The 21,512-nt window shown below is 36.0% G+C and overlaps 2 protein-coding genes across 2 annotated transcripts; both read right to left on the reverse strand.

Moving 5' to 3' along the window:
* Positions 1-1,532: 1,532 nt before the first annotated feature.
* LOC140747659 (uncharacterized) lies at positions 1,533-11,700 on the reverse strand. The gene is made up of 10 exons (XM_073080191.1): positions 11,625-11,700; positions 10,910-10,975; positions 9,844-10,398; positions 8,720-8,940; positions 5,733-8,632; positions 4,254-5,655; positions 3,815-3,893; positions 3,525-3,587; positions 3,262-3,345; positions 1,533-2,792 (listed from the first exon to the last, which is right to left on the reverse strand). Exons 1-9 carry the CDS (start codon positions 11,629-11,631, stop codon positions 3,314-3,316), a joined length of 5,325 nt encoding a protein of 1,774 aa, XP_072936292.1. The 5' UTR covers positions 11,632-11,700; the 3' UTR covers positions 1,533-2,792; positions 3,262-3,313.
* Positions 11,701-11,825: 125 nt separating this feature from the next.
* LOC140744762 (proliferation marker protein Ki-67-like) lies at positions 11,826-21,025 on the reverse strand. The gene is made up of 4 exons (XM_073076416.1): positions 20,842-21,025; positions 13,760-13,929; positions 12,850-13,009; positions 11,826-11,968 (listed from the first exon to the last, which is right to left on the reverse strand). Exons 2-4 carry the CDS (start codon positions 13,925-13,927, stop codon positions 11,826-11,828), a joined length of 471 nt encoding a protein of 156 aa, XP_072932517.1. The 5' UTR covers positions 13,928-13,929; positions 20,842-21,025.
* Positions 21,026-21,512: the final 487 nt, after the last annotated feature.

Raw genomic sequence — 21,512 nt, forward strand, 5'->3', positions numbered from 1 at the left:
TTGTGTGCATTGTAATAATTATGGGACTATCTTATTTTTGGATGTAATTAAGTCATCAGAAGTGTATTATATATTATATCATTCCAACTTTTTTAAAATGTATATAAACATAATTTATATATTACTTATAATAAGTATTTATGAAAATAAAGGCCTATTAAGTTATTCCTTCTTTTAGCATTTCACTTGAAATAAAAGACAATGTTACGTCCACATGTTTATTTCAAAATCATTTAACAATATTTTAAAATAGTAATTTGGGTATCGCATAATATAGTATCTACACTACAAGCTACATGTCTTCGAGCAATATTGTTCTATACATATATTCACCTTGCAACACTCGTCGGTCGGAAATAGTTCAAAACTTTTGTAGACGAGAATAAATTGGTTACGAATTATGCGCTTCTTTAAAAGATTTAGGTTTATTCCAGAGTTCTTTATCAATTGTTACTTTGCTAACGAGGTGCATAAAATTAACAAAATATTCCTACTTCCCGCTACTCGTCAAGAGATTGCGTTACATGTATTCTAAATCATGCTATTAAAGTTTTCTCAACGTCTTGTACACAAGCTCCGAAGTGAGACTGTCAAAGCACGGCAGACTAACTCCTTTTGCCAAAGTTGTATAAATAATTCGTGGGTGTTATATTCTTAAAAGTTTTTACAAATATTTCCGATCGACAAATCATATCCTTTATAACCGTTAACTAGTCTACTTTGAGCTACTTCGAAACAAATTAAATCGTTATTCATAACTTACTTGTATTGTGCTTAAATACAGTAACGGGATTACTGTTGTAATATGCAACATAATATGGTAATTATAAATCAAAGAGACTAAAAGAGAAGAACAAACTGTACTAACATAATAACAACGCATTTGAACTTTCCTAATAGGTTACTACAATTATTGATTGATACAACAATTAACATGAATACAAGTTGAGTTTTCTGTTCGAGTTATGATTATGCTTAATTTTTCAACACAACAATGTCACTACAAAAGTTATACCAAAATAAAATATTATTCTACAATAAGTATAGTAACGCCCGCTAGTAATATTAAATAAATCCTAACCATATTTTGTCTATCAAAGTTTGAATTTTAGCGACGATTGCCTACAAAAATTAACAAATTTAACTGGTCTTAGCGAATAAAAAATAGTTGTTGCTAAAATTCGGCAACTTTTCTAGGTACTTTTTATTATTATACTAAAATGGAAACATTTTTATTTTGGTTTGTAGGTTTAACGACTATTGATGACAAGCCACTCGGAGGTTTCGTAGTTAACAACAATGAATATTACTAACGGGCGTACATACATGGTCTAAAGTACAGATATGCATAAAAGACCCGCCTAACCACCCCACAGCTACATTTAGCGTGTTTCCTTGTGCGCTCTGTGTGTGTGACGCAATAATTATAAACACTATTCATTAATTTTAATGTTCTTATTACAATTATTAGGTTATAAATAGACGACAAACTATTACACCATGAAATACATATATCAATATGTGAAATACATGGTATATCAATATGTAATCATGTTTTAATATCCTGTAAAAGGTTATATACATATGTAGCACGTTATTCTTGTGTCAATAAACAGAATGAAAGATTGGTTCGAGAACAATAGAAAAAACACCTTTTTAAACATTAAAGATAAAGTTGTAAAAACATTCCACAGAAAAAACATTAAAATATAAAAGAGAACACTAAAAGAACAACCAACAGTATTGTTGTACATTCGTCGTATTAAATAATAAGTTATAACTCTAAATAAACGCTACAAGATGAACAAAGATTAATAGAAGTTTGTAAATACACAAAGAGAGCGGCTAACGACACGAGGTAAAAAATATAAACAATCAGTGAAAGATTCAGACATTTCAAAGATAACAATTGATTGATTGATAAAACATTGTCATCTTTTCAGTTTTTAGTGTAAAATAAAATAACTTTTATTTAATCGTAGGCTTCACACACCTTTGAGAACTTTTTTCAGGATGGTCTCCTTACATTTTTCCTTCGCTGTCCCACGCACGTGGTAATTAATTTCTAATACGCACATGACTTTGAAAAATCAAGGTACGAATATTAGAAAATTAGTTAATTTATAGAACTGAATTAATGTGTACCTAATATATGGAAATATTAAAAAATATCAAAATATTATTGACCTGTAATTAATTGTTTATATTCTAATATCTTGTCTCATTGGTCGCTCTCAAGTTGAATAATTCAGTGATATATCCACAATTTTACCGGAGCCTTTGAAACTCCACATAGCACCCTACCAGTACAAAAATCATACTTTTGTATAAAACCGTCAATTATATTAATATTGTTATAGATAAGTTCCAACTATCGTCACTAAATGAAGCACCTCACATTAATGTATGTGCGAGCGCCACTGTTCATATATCCTTTAAAAATGCATACACTTATAAAATCTTTGTTACACTAAATTTAAAAAAATGTATTTAATAATTTAGAGACCTTGATTTTGTATAAGCAAGATAAAATAGGGATTACAATTGTTCATATTTATCTAAAACCATAATGACATCATATAGGCAAACAATATTTATTTCTGAGTACAAACATTTTTTCGGCAAATTGTTTATAAAACTTTGTCAAATACAGTATCAAATGATAACAGTGGCGGTCCCACATACCGTGTGTTGGTTTACAATAAATTCCTGTCAAAGGAATGCACACACTCTACTTATATACTCTACATACATCAAACACATGCCCACAGTATATTGGGGCTTCTACGAACCTGAAACAATAAAGAAAGATATGTATATAATTACAACTAAATATTTATTTTTTTCTTTTTAATAAAAAAATATATATACAGGGTGAATTTGTCAAATAGGCCTTCAGGGCCAAATCCGAAACTATAAGGACTAGCGAAAAATGCTGAAAGGAGTTACGAGGCCGATTTTCATAAAAACTAAAAAGTGGAATAATATTGAGGGTGTATTTTTTTTCAAAATGAACTCGTTCGATTCCCGGCTAGGGAAAAAGATATTTTAAAAAACTACTCCTTTCAGCATTTTTCGCTAATCGTTATAGTTTCGGATTTGGCCCTGAAGGCCTATTTGAAAAATTCACCCTGTATATAAATAATGAAATAACAATACAAGAAAAATAATCCAATCATCGTTAGAATTTCAGCTGTCTTTTATGGAATTCAACATTACTACAAATATTATTTCAGTAGTAAGTATTGTTGTAAAACTTACAATCTTAAATAATTTGTTTGTACTATCAGCTATCTGCCGGCCGCTCCCTCTGCTATCTCCTGCGCGCCCGACCGCCGCGACCCACTGCAAGTAATAATAACTTATAATTCATAAGATTCTGACAGACTAACCCCTCTTACATATAGTCCACGCCAAACTTCTAGTCCGCTCTTCTAGAAATTTGGAGCGGACTCCACCAATCGTAAAAGCGGGTAACCGGTGCGGCTACCATTATCTTAATTTTATGGCAGTTAAGTTCGTACCTTCTGGCCGAGCAGCCAGCGACGCCGCGCCACGAGGCTTCTTTGTCGGCTCCTTCTTGTTTTCTGCAACATTATACATTACCGTTTTAAACAGGCCTCCATCAAACCATACTTGCGTCAAACCGTTCATAATAAGGATTCAGTCAAACCTCATCGTCTAACATCTCACAAATGAGTAAAGCAATTTAAGTATTTTCAGCCATAAAATTATACCTTCTCAAGCTCTTTCAGTCATAAAATTATTTCTTCTCTACATTTCAACCTTTATAGTAACAAACATTTCAACTGACCTTTGGCATCTGATATTTCAACAATAGTTCTCTTCTTACGACCGCCCTCTTGAGGTACGCTGTCCGCAACTGTTGCAGCCTGTAAGCAATAAATGAAAAATCTTTACATATTTATGATTAATATCATATTTAAGTCATTGTCACATTGACAAATTTCGAGGTACTGATAACACAGATATTTTTATTACTTTTTTATATTGTGGTAGCAATTAAGCATGCAGTCCACCTGATGGTATGTGGCTACTGCCGCCCATGGACACATGTAATCAACCTCACATAAGACCATCCTATCTGAGGTTGGCCACAGATGCGTTGTTGCCCTTGAGGATTAAGTTGAACCGCCTCCGATAAGTATATCTCCCTTACCCATACCTTTCAAAGCAGCACACAACAGCGCTTAACACTATTATACAGAAATAGGTGTTATATTTTTTCTTACCTTTGTTCCTCTCACTGGTTTAGCTTCGTCTTCTTTTTGAGCAGTATTCCTCGTCTTTCTCGCGGTCTCCGCAACAACAGCCTTAGCTGTAGTTTTCTTCTGGTTATTTTTGGCTTCAGTCGCATCTCCGGCGCCCTTTTTCGACCGAGTATTTTTAACTTCCTTGCTCGTAGGTTTTGTTTGCTTTCCTTCATTTTTAACGGTCTTTACATTACGCGTTTGTTTAGTTTTATCCGCTTTTTCTTTGGCAGGTACGTCTTCTTGTTCCGTATTTTTCCTTTTACGACCACGACCGGTGACTTGTGGAACGGGATCTTCAGTCATTTTTCGAGTCTTTTTATTAACTTCGGGCAAAACTTCTTGTGCTTTGCTTGACCGGCCTCTTCCGGCTGTTTTAGGTGCAGGCTCGTCTGAAACAGTCGTTCGTCCTTTACGTTTAGTGGTTACTTCTGGTACAACAATATCCTCGGCCTTGGTGTTACGACCTCTCCGTTTCGGTGCGGAATCCTCACTCGCTTGTGGCTCAACTTTTTTACCGCGTTTGGTAGTTATAGGTTCTTCATCCTTACTCTCTGTAACTTTGCGCGTTCTCTTATTTTGTGCGTTATTTGTTTTATTTTGTGCTTCATTCTCAGCTGGTTTGCGCGATCTCCTTGTTTGTACTATGGATGCAGATTTATCGACGTCAGCCTTCTTGCCTCGGCTTTTAGGCTCTTGTACGGTATTCGTTTTTCGAGTCTTTCTCGCTGGTTCCAATTCCATTTGAGGTTCTTTTGAAGATTCGATCATCTTTCTTTTATTTTTCGCTTTAGGCTCGGGTTCAGTAGTTCTGGTCTTACGTAGTCCTTTTGTTTGCGGTTCGTCATCAATCGGGATGGAATTATCAACCTTTTGTTTCGGGTTTCTAGTAGCTCGAGGGTTTAATTTCGGAGATGGCTTGGTAACGATCACACTAGTACGTCGGACTTTTGCTCTAGTGTTCTTAGGAGTAGCCACTTTAACTTCTATGCTAACTTGAGTTTGTTGTCCTCTCGTCGACCTGGTTTTCTTTGGACTTACTTTAGGAACATTTTGTGGTTGTGGCTTCACATTCGTTTTCCCTCTACGCGTTAATCTGGGAGTTGAGGGTTTAGGACTTAGGATTGGAGCTTTCTTAGTAATAACAATCGACGATCGACGTTTCTTGACATTGAGCATCTCCTGATTATCGATACCTGATTTTCTTCCTCTAGTAGCCCTCACTACAGCGGGGCTGCGCTGTGCTGCCTTTGTTAGACGTGTTTTCTTAGGCGATGGTTTGGAACTTCTTATTGATTTCTCTTTTAAACTGGTGTCTACGGTGGCCTTTGCTTTACTGGCTTGTAATTTCGTTTTAGGAGATACTTGGGGCTGCGACGACGACCTATAAAAAGATACAACATTATTAAATACATGAAAATCTATATGAAATCCATACAAAAGATAACAAATGTTTCTTACCTAACTGTTCCTATTTCGGAAATTTTATCTTCAGATGATATTGGCGACATCCGACCTATCTCTGAAGCATTCATAGTCATAGTCATATTAACTCTACCTTTAACTGGTGTCGAATGTACGACCGCCCTCTTCTTGATGGGCAATTTGTTAGATCTGTCATTACTACTCTTATTAATAGATGCTTCAACTAAAGACCTCTTTTTAATAGGCAAAGTGTGGGCGCTATATACTTCAGACGCAGATTTCTTTCGTGACAAATCGGATTGGTCATTCTTAAGAATAGAACTATTCCGTGTTCTACTGATTATTACTGGAATAGTGCCATCGAATGTATCAGTACTTAATTTTTGCAGTTCCCGTATCAAATTTATTTTCGAAACATTTTTTGATTTATTTGGCGTCGACTTCTTACCCTTAGACGTTGTTGCCTCCGAAGCAACATCAGTGCGAACTCGCTTCCTCAATTCATTCTCAAGCCATTCTTCAACATTACTTGTGATTTGAGTAATTGAATCATGTAAGGATTTTGATTTCAACTTCGTGTTTTTCTTCTTATCTACTTTGTTTGTAGTAAAGCTCCTCGATTTAGCATAAGCTCTTATTGGAGGACGACCTAATAACAGATCAAATGTACTGTCAGAGTTTCCAGATTCATGGAATAACTGTTCGACCCCACTTACGTCACTAAGTTCGTTTCGTTGTTTCTCTTGTCTAAACAGTCGTTTAACACCTCTTACGTCAGTCAAGTCGTTTTTGGGATGATTGCGTTCCACGTTTTTAGGGCTGTTCTGTTGGAATAAATTCCTGACGCCTCTGACGTCATCCAACTCGTTTCTGGGGGATCTCCGCTTCTTTTTATCAGAACCAAATAAAGCTTTGACTCCAGTTATTCGCCTTAAATCATTTTTCGGTGAAGCAGCAAATACGTTTTTAATTCTAACATCACTCAAGCGGTTTCTAGGTGATCTTGCGAAAACATTTTTTACACCTGATACATTCGTCAAATCGTTTTTAGTCGATTTTCTATAACGAGGTGTACGCAACAAGCCTTTAACACCTCTTACGTTCCGAAGATCATTATTTGGAGTGTTCTTTTGGAAGAGACGTTTTATTCCAGTCATGTTCGGGCTGTTGGTCGGTGTATTTAAAGGACTTACGAAGACTTCGGGTGAAAATTGTTCAGTACGATTCATAAGCGACGTGTCCGGAGTTCTACCAAAAGCGGCTATCGTGGCCCGAGTCGATCTAACAGGGCGTTCATCATCCTCAAACAACTTTTTCCTAGAAAACTCAGTCATGCTTTGCGATAGTTTCCTTTTCACGGGACTATTGAATAATTGTTTCACAATATCAGACTCATTCAGGTCGTCTATTAAAGAACGTTTCGACTGAGGTTTTTTAGCAGTCGAGTGCTTATTTTTAACACCTTCTTGTACAAGTTTCACAGCGCTTTTCGGTGTTACTATATCCTCCTCGTTTTGAGAGTCTTCATCAGACTCGTCGAAGTTCGCTGAAATATCTCTACCTCTCAAGGATCTTCCTATATTGAGAGATTTGGATTTCTCGGCGGGTCTGCCTCTTCTAGGGTCTGAACGCAAAACTCCAATTGTTTTTCTCTTTAGATTTGACTTCTTACTCATACTTACTGCGTTTGGTGATTTCGTGGACTGTTGACTAGCATTCAGTAGACTTTGAATTCTTAACATTGGTGTACTGGCTTCCTCAGGGCTGCGCCGATTCTCTGGTGTGTGAGTGCCGGCATTAGTCGGGCTGTCAGTAGGAGTACCGTTAATAGATGTATCATTGCGAGCCAATGGACTCTCCTGGTTAACCTTACCTATTCTCTTAGAAGACTTAGGAGATGAATCTTCTTCCTCCCCTTCAATTAATTGTATATCACTATCATTAATTCGCGAACGGCTTTTCGTAGCCCGCGATATCCTGGTGCTGTTAAATGTTATATTCTTAGCAGTATCTTCATTATTTTCGGGCGTAGTAACAGAATCAGAAGTTACAATTGAAGTAGTAGGTAAAGAGTTTTGTTTAGAAAGTCTCGATTTTGGAAGTAGCGATGCTTGCCGCCTGGTCCGAGATGTTGACATATCCACATCAGGTGTTGAAGTTTTTCTTAATCCGTAAGGCGTACTAGACCCAAGAGTCGGTGTATCGTAAGTTGCATAACTGCTAACGGAACCAGCCGAAGTATAAACAGAGCCCGATCTACTAGAAACGGAGTCGTTGGAATTAAATGATACGAGATCGACGATAGAATAGGACTCTAAATTGTTTTTACTCTCTCGGGGACTCGAGGTTCTTGTTTGTCGAGTTGAAGCGGTAGTCCCGCCCCAGCTCTGATCCGAAAAGCTTTTTGTTGCTTGACGAGAAGTCGAAGGAATATCCATAGCATCTAATGTTCCCAAAGCATTTTTAAGAATAATAGATCCCCGTAAAGATTTCTTTGATCGAGGAGATTCTATCGGTAAAGATCTCCTTTCAGATTTAGAATATTCCATAAGAGACGACGTTCCCAAAGAGTTTTCTAGAATACGATTGCTTCGGGAACTCATCAAGCTCCTCCTAGGCGAGTGTGATTCTGATTTAGAGGTAGGAGACTCTGAGTAACGTAAAGTTATATCAGTAGATTCGTCGCTGTTAGACTGATTTCTGTTTGTCTCATTGACCAGCATGACATCAGATGATCTATTGTGGGAGTTGTTCTCAAGGTTGCTCAAATCAAACTTAATAGATTCAGTTTTTCTACTACCCATCTTCATACTGGGATCCTTAAGAGCAGATTTCTTAGTGGTTGCTAAAGCTGGTGTACTCAAAGAACTGATATTGGTTGATCGTCGAGTAATGCTGGATTTTGTCGCTGAATCTGGGATTTCTATAACCGAGGCCTATAGAACAAGAAAAAATATGTATTTAAAAAAACTTTTAAAAAACAATGCTTGATATGACGTAATATTAATACTTGGTATACTTACACATCCTTGACTGCCAGACGATTGGTTTAGGCTATAAGTACTGCTTCTCTTGGGTGTAATTTTTGGCGTTTGATTGCCAATTGACGACTTATTCCTTTTGTTAACGGGGCTGGGTTTCTTGACCACATAAGAAGGACCCTTGGAGCCGCGGCGGGGGCTCGGGGGCTTCGACTTGGGCGTGTGGCGCGTCATCAGCATTATGGCCGCTTGCTTCGTCGAGTCTATGAGGGTGTGCCACAAGTTGTTTGTAAGTGATTTCAAGTAATGGAGACCTTTCATGATTGCTACACTTAACTATAACTTTTAAAAAAATTGACATGGACACTAAATTTTAATTTAATAAATTTAGTACTAAGAATAATAAGATCGCAATGACACTAAAACTAATAAATTTTCGTTTCGATTTTCGTTTTTTTTTTCGAATTCGTTTCGTGTTTCTCGTATGATCGTCGATTTCACATTGTACTTTTGTCATTGCTACGCTATCTACAAACTTCAAACTGGTTTCAGTGATAACTGGTGCCACTACATAATGAAATCGAATTACAAAATAGTAAGAGAAAATGTTGCTCAATTTCTAATTTCTTCTGTAGATAAGATAAGTTATACTACTAACTTTTATTAATGGTTGACAAATTTAGATTTTTTCAATATAACATTAAGGCAAAGTTGTGTGTCTATCAAGAATTTTATACACACTATTGCAGATTTTTGCATCTTTCATTCTGTCACAAAATTTAAAATGACGTTTATTTTTAAATGGCTTTACTATGTTATTAAACTTCAAATTCAATTTCAATTCAAAATCATACGAGTTAGTCGCCCGCATAAAATCGGTATTCACTGTAGTCCCAGACATGCAAAACTAAAGAACTGATTAGCCTCGATTAACATGAATGCAATTACATTTTATATACCTGCACAGTATAAACAATTGTATGTGTTTTTTCCCATAAATGCAATTTACATTGAAATTCATTACATTAGCTTATGCCTGAAGTAAAATCAACAATAGCAAATAATGATTAGCACCTGTTATAAGATTTGGCTACTGGCGTATAGCCGGAAAAAAAAATTTGATGATGATGCTTTCAAAAATAATGATGTGTATTGTAAATGCTCACCTATTTTCAAAGGCGCCTGTATTTTCGTGACCTTCATTTTGTGCGCGCTCTGCGCTTTCCTCAGCACGGCCATTCGCAAGGGCGTACTCTTCTTAGCCGAAACCACCTTCCTCAAGTTTCTAGTTACTGGTGTGTTACTGGGGGTTTTCACTGGCGATTTGGCTGGCGACTTTGCTGGTTTCTTAGCTGGCGATTTTTGTTTCACCGGCGTTTGAGGCTTAGCGCTCTTTCGTGGGCTAGTTTTCCTTGATTCGATCCAGAGCGTCGCTTTGGTGGTGTTAGACAAGTTGGGACTGTTCCGAGGGCTGCCGCCCGATCTGCGACCAGTCGCAGTCGCGGGCGCAGTCGCAGGTGTGGGTGTGGGTGTGGGCCCGTCACTATCGGATGACATGACTAGGTTTGCGAACTGGTTGCTATTCCGCGTTGACCCCGGTCGTGTGTTCGCCGAAGGAACGTGTACTACCCTGGCTTGGTATACCCTGCCGTGCACCAGCCTGCCTTGAATCAGCCTGCCTTCAATCACTGGGTCCTGTGATGTCTCTCTGGGTGATGATTCTATGACGAATTCATACACAAAAAAAGATGTTAAATAACTTAATAACAATACTTTTCTTTAACTTACGTATTGTATAAATGTGAATTAGTGGTAAGAGGCATGAAGATTGAAAAATCATCATCATCATCATCAACCCATTACTGTCCCACTGCTGGGCACGAGTCTCCTCTCAGAATGAGAAGGATTAGGCCATAGTCCACCGCGCTGGCCAAGTGCGTATTGGTAGACTTCACATACCCTTAAGATTTTTTTTTTTTTTTTATAAATCTCTCAGGTATGTAGGTTTCCTCACGATGTTTTCCTTCACCGTTTAAGCAAGTGATAATTAATTTCTAATACGCACATTAATTTGAAAATCAGAGGTGCGTGCCCTGGGATTTGAACCTCGGACCCCTCGATCGAGAGGCCGCGTTTCTTAACCACTAGGCTATCACTGCTATAATTGAAAAATATGTTTTAATAATTATTGAGCGAAAATTGAAAAATTTGAAAAATGCCATAGAAACTCACCCGTCAAGTCCCTTGTACCTCTCCTATGTGGCTGAACAATGGCGACTTGCCTCCCGCTTGTAGAAGCTGTACAAATATATAGATGAATTAGTCATAACAACTAATTGCTACATTGAGTTGTTCATGCCTGTTCAGGCCTCGCCCAGAAAATGAAGTTTCTTCCTGTCGTGGTTATGAGAGAATATACATGCTGAAGGGCAAAATAGTGTTTTTTTTTTAATATCTATATTTTTATTGTAGGTTGGAAATATCAATGTTGAAAATTTCATACGATGTTATCGATATATCGATTTTTTTTATATATATAATATAATATAAGAGTGGCAGATGAGCATGCAGTTCACCTGATGTTAAGTGGCTACAGCCATCAACCTGCAATCATATTGGATATCTGTAATCAGCTCCAGATAGGATTAGATATTACTACCTGAGGTCGGCCACAGATGCGCCGCTACCCTAGCGGACTAAGCTGGAACGCCTCGGAAAAGTATGTCTTTCACTCCCTTCAAACCAGAACACAGCAGCGTTTAACACTGCTGTTACGAGGTAGAAATTGGTGTGGCGGTGGTGCCGCCGGAGTTGAACCACAAAGGGTTCTACCACCTCTCATTCATAAAGTACTCAATAACAAGGTCCGATATTTCAGTATGTGTTGTAGTTGTGTTTCAGTGTGTCCCCAGTATGTGTCGTAGTGTACAGGATCGAGTAGCGTTACCGGGCATGGAGGCGCGGTGCTCGGGCACGAGCGCGTCCCGCGGCGGCGGCTCGCTGCCGCGCCGCGCCCGCGCCGCGCGCCCCCGCCGCGCCGCGCCGCGCGACAGCGCTGCACGGAACGACATCGCATTAAGAATAAGCCTGCTGCAGAGCCACGCGAGAAGTCTCCCCGAGAAATTGCGCAACGACCGAGAGGGCACGTTCATGCGACCTTTGCGTTCTCGATCGTTGTCCCGAACGGACGACAGTGCAGTTGCTCTACCTCCGCAACAACGTACAATGTCCCGGTCGCACTGAGACCGAGGAAGAATGTGATACCGTTTTCTTTTCTCGCTCGAGAAAACCCTTTGAAGCAGGGAAAAATACAGCACTGATCGGAAAACAGGCTAGCGCGAGAACGAAAATGCAAGAAAGCGATCACATTCACGCATCTCGAGGGTTCTCGGGAGTTCTCAGCGTGTAGCTGTAGCAGCTATTACTTTTTTATTACACCAAAATGTATAAACCATAGAGAAATAGATTGTACAAGCTACTATGAATTATAATCATATTATCTAGTCATAATGTTTATATATATCAAATGCATACTATATCATATTCTGTCAGTATACAATACTACCCTTAAATACTAGGTGTATTTAAGGGCAGTATTTCCTATGAATACTTATTAATAATAAATGTCTAAAAATCCATTTAATATGTGACATAAGTTTCCATGGCTGAAAATAAAAATGGCAAACATAAATTGATAAAAGAATGTTCTCCATTTATAAAATTAGCCATCAAAGAACATTACTGAATTCACTTCTAGTATACAAATGCAAAATTACTTTGATAAGATAAGACACATACAATCACACACAAATATGAAATACTAGAATACTTGCGAATGCATACAATTTAAAAAAATGCCAAAGAGTAGTAAAGATTACTTACTCCTAACAAGAACATGTAACCAGTTTTGAGAATTGAAATAGTTACGTAAAAAAGTTTTGCCATGTCTCCGTCTTTGTCTGTCACCGCAAAAATATCCTTAAAATATTTGAAATACTTACTTATTTATTATGTAAATTACGCAGTATTAGTTATTTATTTGGAATTTACTCTAAAAATGTTTTTTATTTGTAAGGAATTAAAAAAAAAAACTGACAAATTAGCCTTTTGCGGCATTCAATTTCAAGGCGGCGAAGTATCTTTACTTATCAAAGATGATTGTGAGCGTTTACCTGGCTGCGGCGCGAGCGGCCTGGCGGCGGCGGGGTCGCTGTACTCCCAGCGCAGCGCGCGGCCGCCCAGCGCGATGACGTCGCCGTGCCGCAGCGCCGCCACGCTCACGGGAGCGCCGTTCACCTGCGTCTCGCGCTCCGACACTGAACGCACCACCGTCTGTGCAAATCGAATCATTTTTTTTTATACAAAACAGGTTCCTTACAGAGCACTTTTTGAAAGTCAATACAGTTACTACCACTTCATGAGGTGGATCGTTATGGAGAAGCGGCGAAAGAAACTCCAAAACACACATCTTTATTAAAAAATATGTGATTCATTGTTTTATCGGTCAAATAATCACTCAGCCTATAGTATGCTTTTTAACATAGAGTTTGTTTAATGATGAGTTTAAACTATATTTCTGAGAGATTCAAGATGTGGTCGGGTATTTTATTGTAGTAGCAAATACCCATGAAAGATCTAGCCACCTGACAAGGCACGGAAACATCAACACATTATTGTCCCACTGTGTGGGCACAGTTTTCCTGTTATATTGAAAAAGGTTGGTACCTAAGACAACCTTAGAGCATTCATGCCAAGAGCAATTTTGTAGACTTCATACTCCTTTGAGAACAAAAGTAGAAAAAAGATAAAGAAAGTATGTAACTACTAGTCCGCTCTGAATATATAAACGAATTGTGTTGCCATAGCAAACTGTATGACTACACCGGCTCGCAACAATTTCAGAGTGGAAAAACAGTTTGGCACAGACTGTACTACTAAATTTTGTACTGTACTTCAATTAATCTTTTTTTATTATTATAATTATGTATAGAATATTATATGATAAATTAATGAAAAGTTATTAGTTACAGTGTGCTATAATGACATCTATAATCTATAATAAATATATTTTCATACCCATACCTGATTAGCATGCACCACAACAGTGGCGTGATGAGGGCTGACCGTGGGCAGCATGACACGGATGTCGCATGCAGGGTCCGAGCCCAGGGTGGCCAGCCCCTCCGATAGCTGGTAATACTTCACATCCCGCCCGGCGCGGTCCAACACCACCAACCGACCACCTGACATCTCTGGGATACATATAGATATGTTTATTAGAATGTATTTTAATGATCAACACATGGACACATAAGAAAAGTCAATAGCATTATACAAAATTTGTAAAAACTTTAATATTGGGCACAGTTCTAAGAATGATTTTTGTATCTTTCAAATACATAATTATATCATTAGATTATTCTTCCTCTTTTTTAATAAAACTTGATTATTATGTCTACAATATGTTAATGTAAGCGAATTTGATTGAAATAAAAGCGTTGCGAACCATTATGGTTTCGCAACGCTTTTATTTCAATCAATTTCTTAGAGTATTTATTTAGTGCAGTGACGCTGCGATGACATGAGTCCAAACTCGACCATTATTTTTTGACCGCCTTAGGTTATTTACGACGTAAATACATGAAAAATAAACAAACAATTTAATATTATGAGATCCTAATGTGTTACTTTTCTTGCTTATATAAATATACAATTATACTGATATATTGGTTTTCCCATAAGGTTTCAAAATAATAAACAATAATTAAATGATGACCATAGATTAGTAAAGATAACTCACTCCATACAAGTCAATGAAGCCAGTTTTGACAGTTGGAATTGTGTGCGTAAGAATAAAGTGTTGCCACGTCTCCGTTCTAGTCTCCCTAAAATGTTTGAAATGCGTATTTATTTATTATGTAAATTACGTAGTATTCGTTATTTATACGTAAACTTTCTCTAAAAAGGTTCTATTTGTCAAGAATTCAAACAATAAAATGACCAATCCCGTCGTCTGTATCTACACCACATTACGAATTGTTTTCTTAGTAGTATAATTTAGTAGGCGCTTAGAGTAGCAAGGAAAAAGGCATTAAATTAAATGTGTATTACGAAAGTAATGTTTATTTATTAAATATACTCAACGCACGCCATAACTAATAAGCAATAAAAAGTAAAATATATTAAAAATTCACTAAAAATATACAGAACTAATAAGCAATAACAAGTAAAATATATTAAAAATTTACAGAACAACAAAACATATACAGAAATTAACAAAAAATATACAGAAGAAAATATATGACAGTGACAACAACAAACATAAGATATACAATTGCTATAACAACGATTAACTAAATCCGTAAATGTACAAATTAAACAAAAAAAATAATAAATAAACAAGCTTCATGGAATCACAAATCACAAGTAAATGAGGTGATATTATTGTTTCATTATTTTTTGTGTTTGGTCCGCCATGATTAAGTTACTGACAAGAAAGAGACAATGTATTCCTTCCAAAAGAAAAGTGACGCAAAAGTTACGTCGATATTTACGTATGAATATTTTGAAGGTGATTATTATTATTATTAACCCCTTATGATTCGGCTCTGGCGGCACCACCGCTACAAATATTTCTGCCTCATAACAGCAGTGTTGAGCGCTGCTGCGCTCTGGTTTAAAGTATGTGGTAAGGGAGACATACTTTTCCGAGACGTTCCAACTTATTCCTCAGGAGTAGTAGCATATCTGTGGCCGACCTCAGGTAGGAATATCTAATCCTATCTGAGGTTGATTACAGGTGTCCATGGGCGGCGGTAGCCACTTACTATCAGGTGGACTGCATGCTCTGCTACTTCTATATAATAAAAATAAAAAAATTAAAATCCTTGAAAGTGTATTAGTTTCTTAAACTTTTGCCGCTTCGATTCTACAGTTGTGGTTATATTATTTATTTTTGCAACATGGTGTAGTCTTATTTTTAGATATTGTTCTACGACTAATCTTATCAAACACACTTTATGACCATGACCAGCGAATGCATGATCATTTTCAATATTTACGAATGTGTTGCTGCCTATAAAATATTGTAAAATTTGTGTCACTATATATTTGTATTGAGTTTCTTTAACTAAATTTATATGTTCCGTCGATATTTTTTTTAAAACAACTTCACAAAGCGCACATATTTTATAAACATCTGTCGACGGAAAAAGTAAGCTACCTTTATTTCTCGCTATAATTAATTTATGAAACTCTTGAATTTCACTGGTTTGTAAGTAATTAAGGCATGTCGAACATTTTAAAATTTTTGAAATGTAATGAACTGTACTACCGGCTATATATCCAATAATATTTTTTTTAAATTCGTTTAAGTCCGCCACGTGCAGAGAGCGGGCCATTTCAGCAGTATCTTCTTGTATATGACGGAGAAACCCTAGTGCAGACAATTCCTGCTCGTCTGATATATCTACCTCTACGTGCCTATAGGAAAGTGACGTTGAATTAAGAGTATTTAATGTGCTTGACTTGGAATTTAAAATGGCTACATCTTCTAATGGGACACAGTTGCCGGTTGTTAAGGCTTTTATCTCGAGGTGACAAAGTAGCTTCCTGTAAGCGCCTTTCAAATGACGCACATTAGGATTGTCATTAAAGCCACCTTGGATTCTGATGGATGAAAACATCATTTCCAAGTGGTCCTGGCTCAATTTATATATTGGAATGAAACATAGTTTATTTTCCCTTTCTATTAAGTTGTGGTAAATAATTTTCAAACTTTCTATATTTATTATAACACCCAAAAAACCTCGTTTACATTTAGCATCAAGCACTGGCTTATAATATCGAGTAATGACATAAACTGGACGACCATCTTTAATAACTTTGCGCTTGGTAACAGATTTGACTTTTAAATTTATAACATAACTTTTTAATTGATTGAGGAAAGTAAAAATTAAATCTTTATTTTCCGAACAGATAGGTTTTTGTAACCCAAATTGTGTCGTAGATTTTGAATTAAAAATATCGAACATGTCATTCATTATTTGCACGAATTTTTCTGTACTCCCTGCATCTGTAAAATAGGGAAGTTTGAGATCCTCTCTGCATATTTTTAGGGCTGTAGCTACACTCCGACTAAGTAACTGTGTGGCGAGTTTCACTTTCATTATTTGGTTTTGAAAATGTATATGCTTTTTTGTTAATTTATTACCTAAATGGATGCCAGCTTCGGTTTGTAAATTATTTAATTCTGCTAAATATTTCCATGATATTATATTATTGCTTTCATCAACAAATTGCGTTTTAGATTCAAACTGGTTTCTTATCAGTTTGATAACGTGACTAGGGTCCATAATACAGGCGACTTGGGAATCATTCGCAGGATGTTGAAATGTGGTTTTGATGTTTGTTGGATTTGAGAATTTACACCCAAGTAGTTCCATGGCTGTAAAATTTGTAGAGTGTCCATCAAATGTTATGGAAACAACGTCAACATTGGCTTCAGAACATTTAAGGAGACACACTTTGATTAGATTTGCCTTTTGTTCTCCTGAAATACTATTGATTAAAAAGTAACCTAAAGGAATTTTAAAATTGTGATTTATTCCAACCAAGAGAAAGACTAATGCTTGGGTAGCTAAAGGAGCTGATTCCTCTACACCTGTTCCCATGTCCACCAAACCTATATATTTTTTTCCATCCCACAGCTTTTGCGCTCTAATAGCCATTTCGTCAAACATCAATGAACATATTAACCGATCTTCCGTAAGTGATTTGGCTTTTAAAGCCTCAAACGATTCTTCTGTGAATCCTGGATTTCCCTGAATGCATCCGTACCATCGGGACAATGTACTTGGATGTGGAAGGCATGTTTTAAACGTTTTCCTAACATAGTCATAGGCTTTTGGAGAGTAATAGTTAAGAGTAAGACAAAATTTTTTAAGTGCTGGTGTATACTTGATATTCTTCTTTGCCTTTTTCCGGTTCAAACTGTTAAATAAGTTAATCTTTGCTATGTTTTCATTTAAACTAGAATATAAATCTGTGTCAATGAAGTTTGCTGATTTCAATTTGTTGATAATTTTTATGAGGGATAGATTCCTATTTTTAAGGCGTCTGACTTGTTGTTGTAAAGCTTTAACTTGTTTTCTTTTTTTTCCTAAATGGATGTTCTGCTTCATTAATCTGTCTCGTAGTTTTTTTTTCCTTGGCGTGTCAATCACGATGCTATTATTTGGTTCTGGCTTATCAAGTGAATTCTAGAACAATACAATATGATACTGAACATTTTAGAATTTTGAAAATAAAGAATATACAATTAAATCTGCTCTGCATAATATTTACAAGAACTGTGACAGAGGATGTGCTCGATAACGAATGGCAGGTACTCTCAATGAATACACTAGGCCACCTTCTACTAGTAGTTGTAGTGTACGCCAATCTCTGCCGGATCTCTGCTGTTGTGTTCCGGTTAGAAGGGCGAGGTAAAGAAGATATAGCTTTCCGAGGCGATCTAGCTTAGTCCTCAGGGAACACAACGCGTCTGAGCCCGGCCTCAGGTAGATCTCTAATCTTATCTGGGGATGAGAACAGATGTCCATGGTTGCAGGTAGCTGCTTTCTATCAGGTAGATTGCATGCTCGTTTATTAATTAAATATTATAAAAAAGAGCATGTATTGTAATGCATGTAACAATATAGTCCATTATTGATTTAATATTAAGTATAGGTAAGTCATTTTTAGGGCTTACTTGAACTTCTGTAGGAGAAATAGTCGGCAATATAACGCAGTTATAGTCCGTAGACTTGTTAGGCTGAACTGGATTTACCAGGACCATGGTGGATGTGCTAGGGAATATAGCGCTGTTGCCTTGGATGATGGAAGGCGTCATTGTTAAGTTCTAAAAAAATGTTCATTGGAATATTACAAATTTTGTGTGTGCAAAAGTCAGAGGACGCAATTTTATTTTTCGAACTTTTATTTTAAAATTAACCCTATTTTGTGGGGTAGAAAATCTTAACCTACAAGCGGCCTCTTGAAAAAATGTTTTCACAAAATAGTTTGAAATTGTTCATTTCAAACTATTTTTCGAACACAAAATATGTAAGAAGAATTATGGTACCAAATCTATAACTTGTGTTCTATAACTTTTTGTTGTAAAACCAAAAATAAAAAAAAGTAAATATCGAAAATAAATTTAATTTATAACTTTTTTAATCCTCATTTTACAGAAAAATGACATGAGAGTTTTTGTTAGAGAAGTTTTTAAGGAATATTTGTGATTATAGTTTTTTTTAATAAAAAGTGTTTTTTATTATCAAGGAACAATTCAAAAAAATATTTTTTAATTATTCCTTCCAAACTCCTATATGAAAATGCTCCAATTTCATTTTGCTGTAAAATTACTCGAAAAAAGTTACAAATAAATTATTGTTTTAACAATAATCGTTATTAACTTTGTTATTTTTGGTTCTACTACAAAAAGTTATAGAACCAAAGTTATAGATTATTCAACTAGGTACGACAATTCTCCCTGCCAATTTTGTGTGCGACGAATAGTTTGCCTGATAGAGCGTGAAAACGATCTGCGCCCCTTTTTCAAGATGGCGCCAGAGGGATTTATCATGCATTTTAGAACAATACAATATGCTACTGAAAATTTTAACCTATTAACAAAGATTATACAATTAAATCTGATTTAATTGAAATCTTACTTGAACTTCTGTGCAAGAAATAGTCGGCAATGTAACGCAGTTACTGCCTGTAGGCTCGTTAGGCAGAACTGGATTTACCAGGACCATGGTGGATGTGCTAGGGAAAGTAGCGCTGTTGCCTTGGATGATGGAAGGCGTCATTGTTAAGTTCTAAAAAAAATGTAGTTCATTGAAATATTACAAATTTTGGCCCTGTGTGTACAAAAATCAGAGGACACAATTTTATTTTTCAAACCTTTATTTTAAAATAATCTTAACCCAGAGGCGGCCTCTTAATATAAAGTAATGAGTAAACAATTAATGGTAAGTTAGATAAAACAAAAAATACGCGTTGTTTTGGGCGAACTATAAAACTGTCTATAAATTTTGACGTGATATTGGGTCGCCATATTTGTTTACAACATAAATTCATTTGGAATTAACTTGGAAGATAATAAAAAATACCTTTCTTGGATATGCGCTTCTAGTTAGTCGACGCACTCCACATTTTGTTACATATAAATCAGTCTCATCAAAATGATCTGAGCAAACTACACTCCAAGAAGTTGCTTGCCAATGAGGATCATTATGGCTTAGTTGTATGGCAGCCTCCCATTTATCATGTAGCAATATATTTTTTGGAAACCTAAAATAACCACATTGGACAGAAAGATAAATAATAATATTATGCACTATCTACGCAATATGAGTACATAATCAAACGATTCAATTGAAAAAAATATTTTCAAAATTTAATTATAATTTAATAATATTATAAAATAATATTTCAATTTATAACATTTATTCGTACGTAGCTATTATTTCTGTTAAATTTAAATAAAACACATAATCAATATCTAATTTTACTTGCAAGTTTTTTCCCACATATAAAGTAATTCACAATAAGGTACTGGCAACACTTAGTACTGTCAATGTTATCTATTTTCGTGTTTGTAAAATATTAAAAATATGTAGTTTTTAGACCACTTACGAATGAAATGATACTTCTCCGCGCTTTTTCTTAGATTCCGTGCTGTGTTTGCACCATTTAACTGAACATGTCGGCATTTTTCCGCGTAAATTACACCACGACGGTCGGAAACGTTATGGGAAAAACCGTAAACTGTTTTACGTGAGTGTGTGCGTAATTTCGTGTACATGCATGAAACCCGTAAGCTGTTTGATTTTTTTTTGACTTCGTCAATTACAAGGCGGTGAGATATCTTTACTAATCTATGATGATGACAGACAACGTATATTTCCCGCCACTTTTACCGAAGTAAAATTAAACAGTACGAAAGGGGAAACACATTCTATTTTCAAGACCAGATTAACTTTATTCCATAAATATTCATACAGTATAACAAAATATAGTGTTCGGTGAAAATTAAAACGCGCCATACGTGCCGGCATTGCGTCCTTTCAAAATGGTCACAAGTCACAAAAGAAACAGTAACAAACAGAACTCACCGATGTCAAACAATGGTCCCCAATCCAACAAATATCCACAACATAATCAAACATTAATCTTGGAAACAAAATTATACCACTTTTTCACTATTCATAAATGTCTCAAAGCGTGGAAAATACCAATAATTCAATAATTCTCCACGCACGCATCACTACAACAAAATAATAATGGCGTCGGTTATTGGTGTTGCCATTTAATTGTTGTCCGCTTTTTAATTTTAAGATTAATCAAATAACTTTCTTCCAAGGACTTTCTTCATACCAGTAAATATTGCATAAGTAAAATGTTTCTGTATTTTCTTTAACGGATTCTAATTATTGATTCTTAATATCGTTCTAGTTATTGATATTGGCAACACTACAATTGGCATATTTCATGAAGATGACAACAAATAAATAACCATAGACAACACACTGTTTTATGTGTCTACCAGGGTTACCATCCTAACGCCATCATCTGCCACACACACAGTTATAATCAAACAAATAGCATTTGTAAGTGTTATTCAATATGCCCAGGTTACAGTTTTTAGTTTTTATGTTAATTGTAATTTTATTAAATTGGAACCTTACCCTTAACCTTAAAATTATAACTTGGGTCATTTATTAGTAAAATGGATAATATTAGACATTATTATCATAATTTCGTAACAATATGTAAAATATTGGTA

The sequence above is a fragment of the Epargyreus clarus genome, unplaced genomic scaffold (assembly GCF_041222505.1).
Source record: "Epargyreus clarus isolate Ecla_fem2 unplaced genomic scaffold, WU_Ecla_fem_2.2 ptg000002l, whole genome shotgun sequence".
In the NCBI taxonomy this organism is placed as follows: Eukaryota; Metazoa; Arthropoda; class Insecta; order Lepidoptera; family Hesperiidae; genus Epargyreus; species Epargyreus clarus.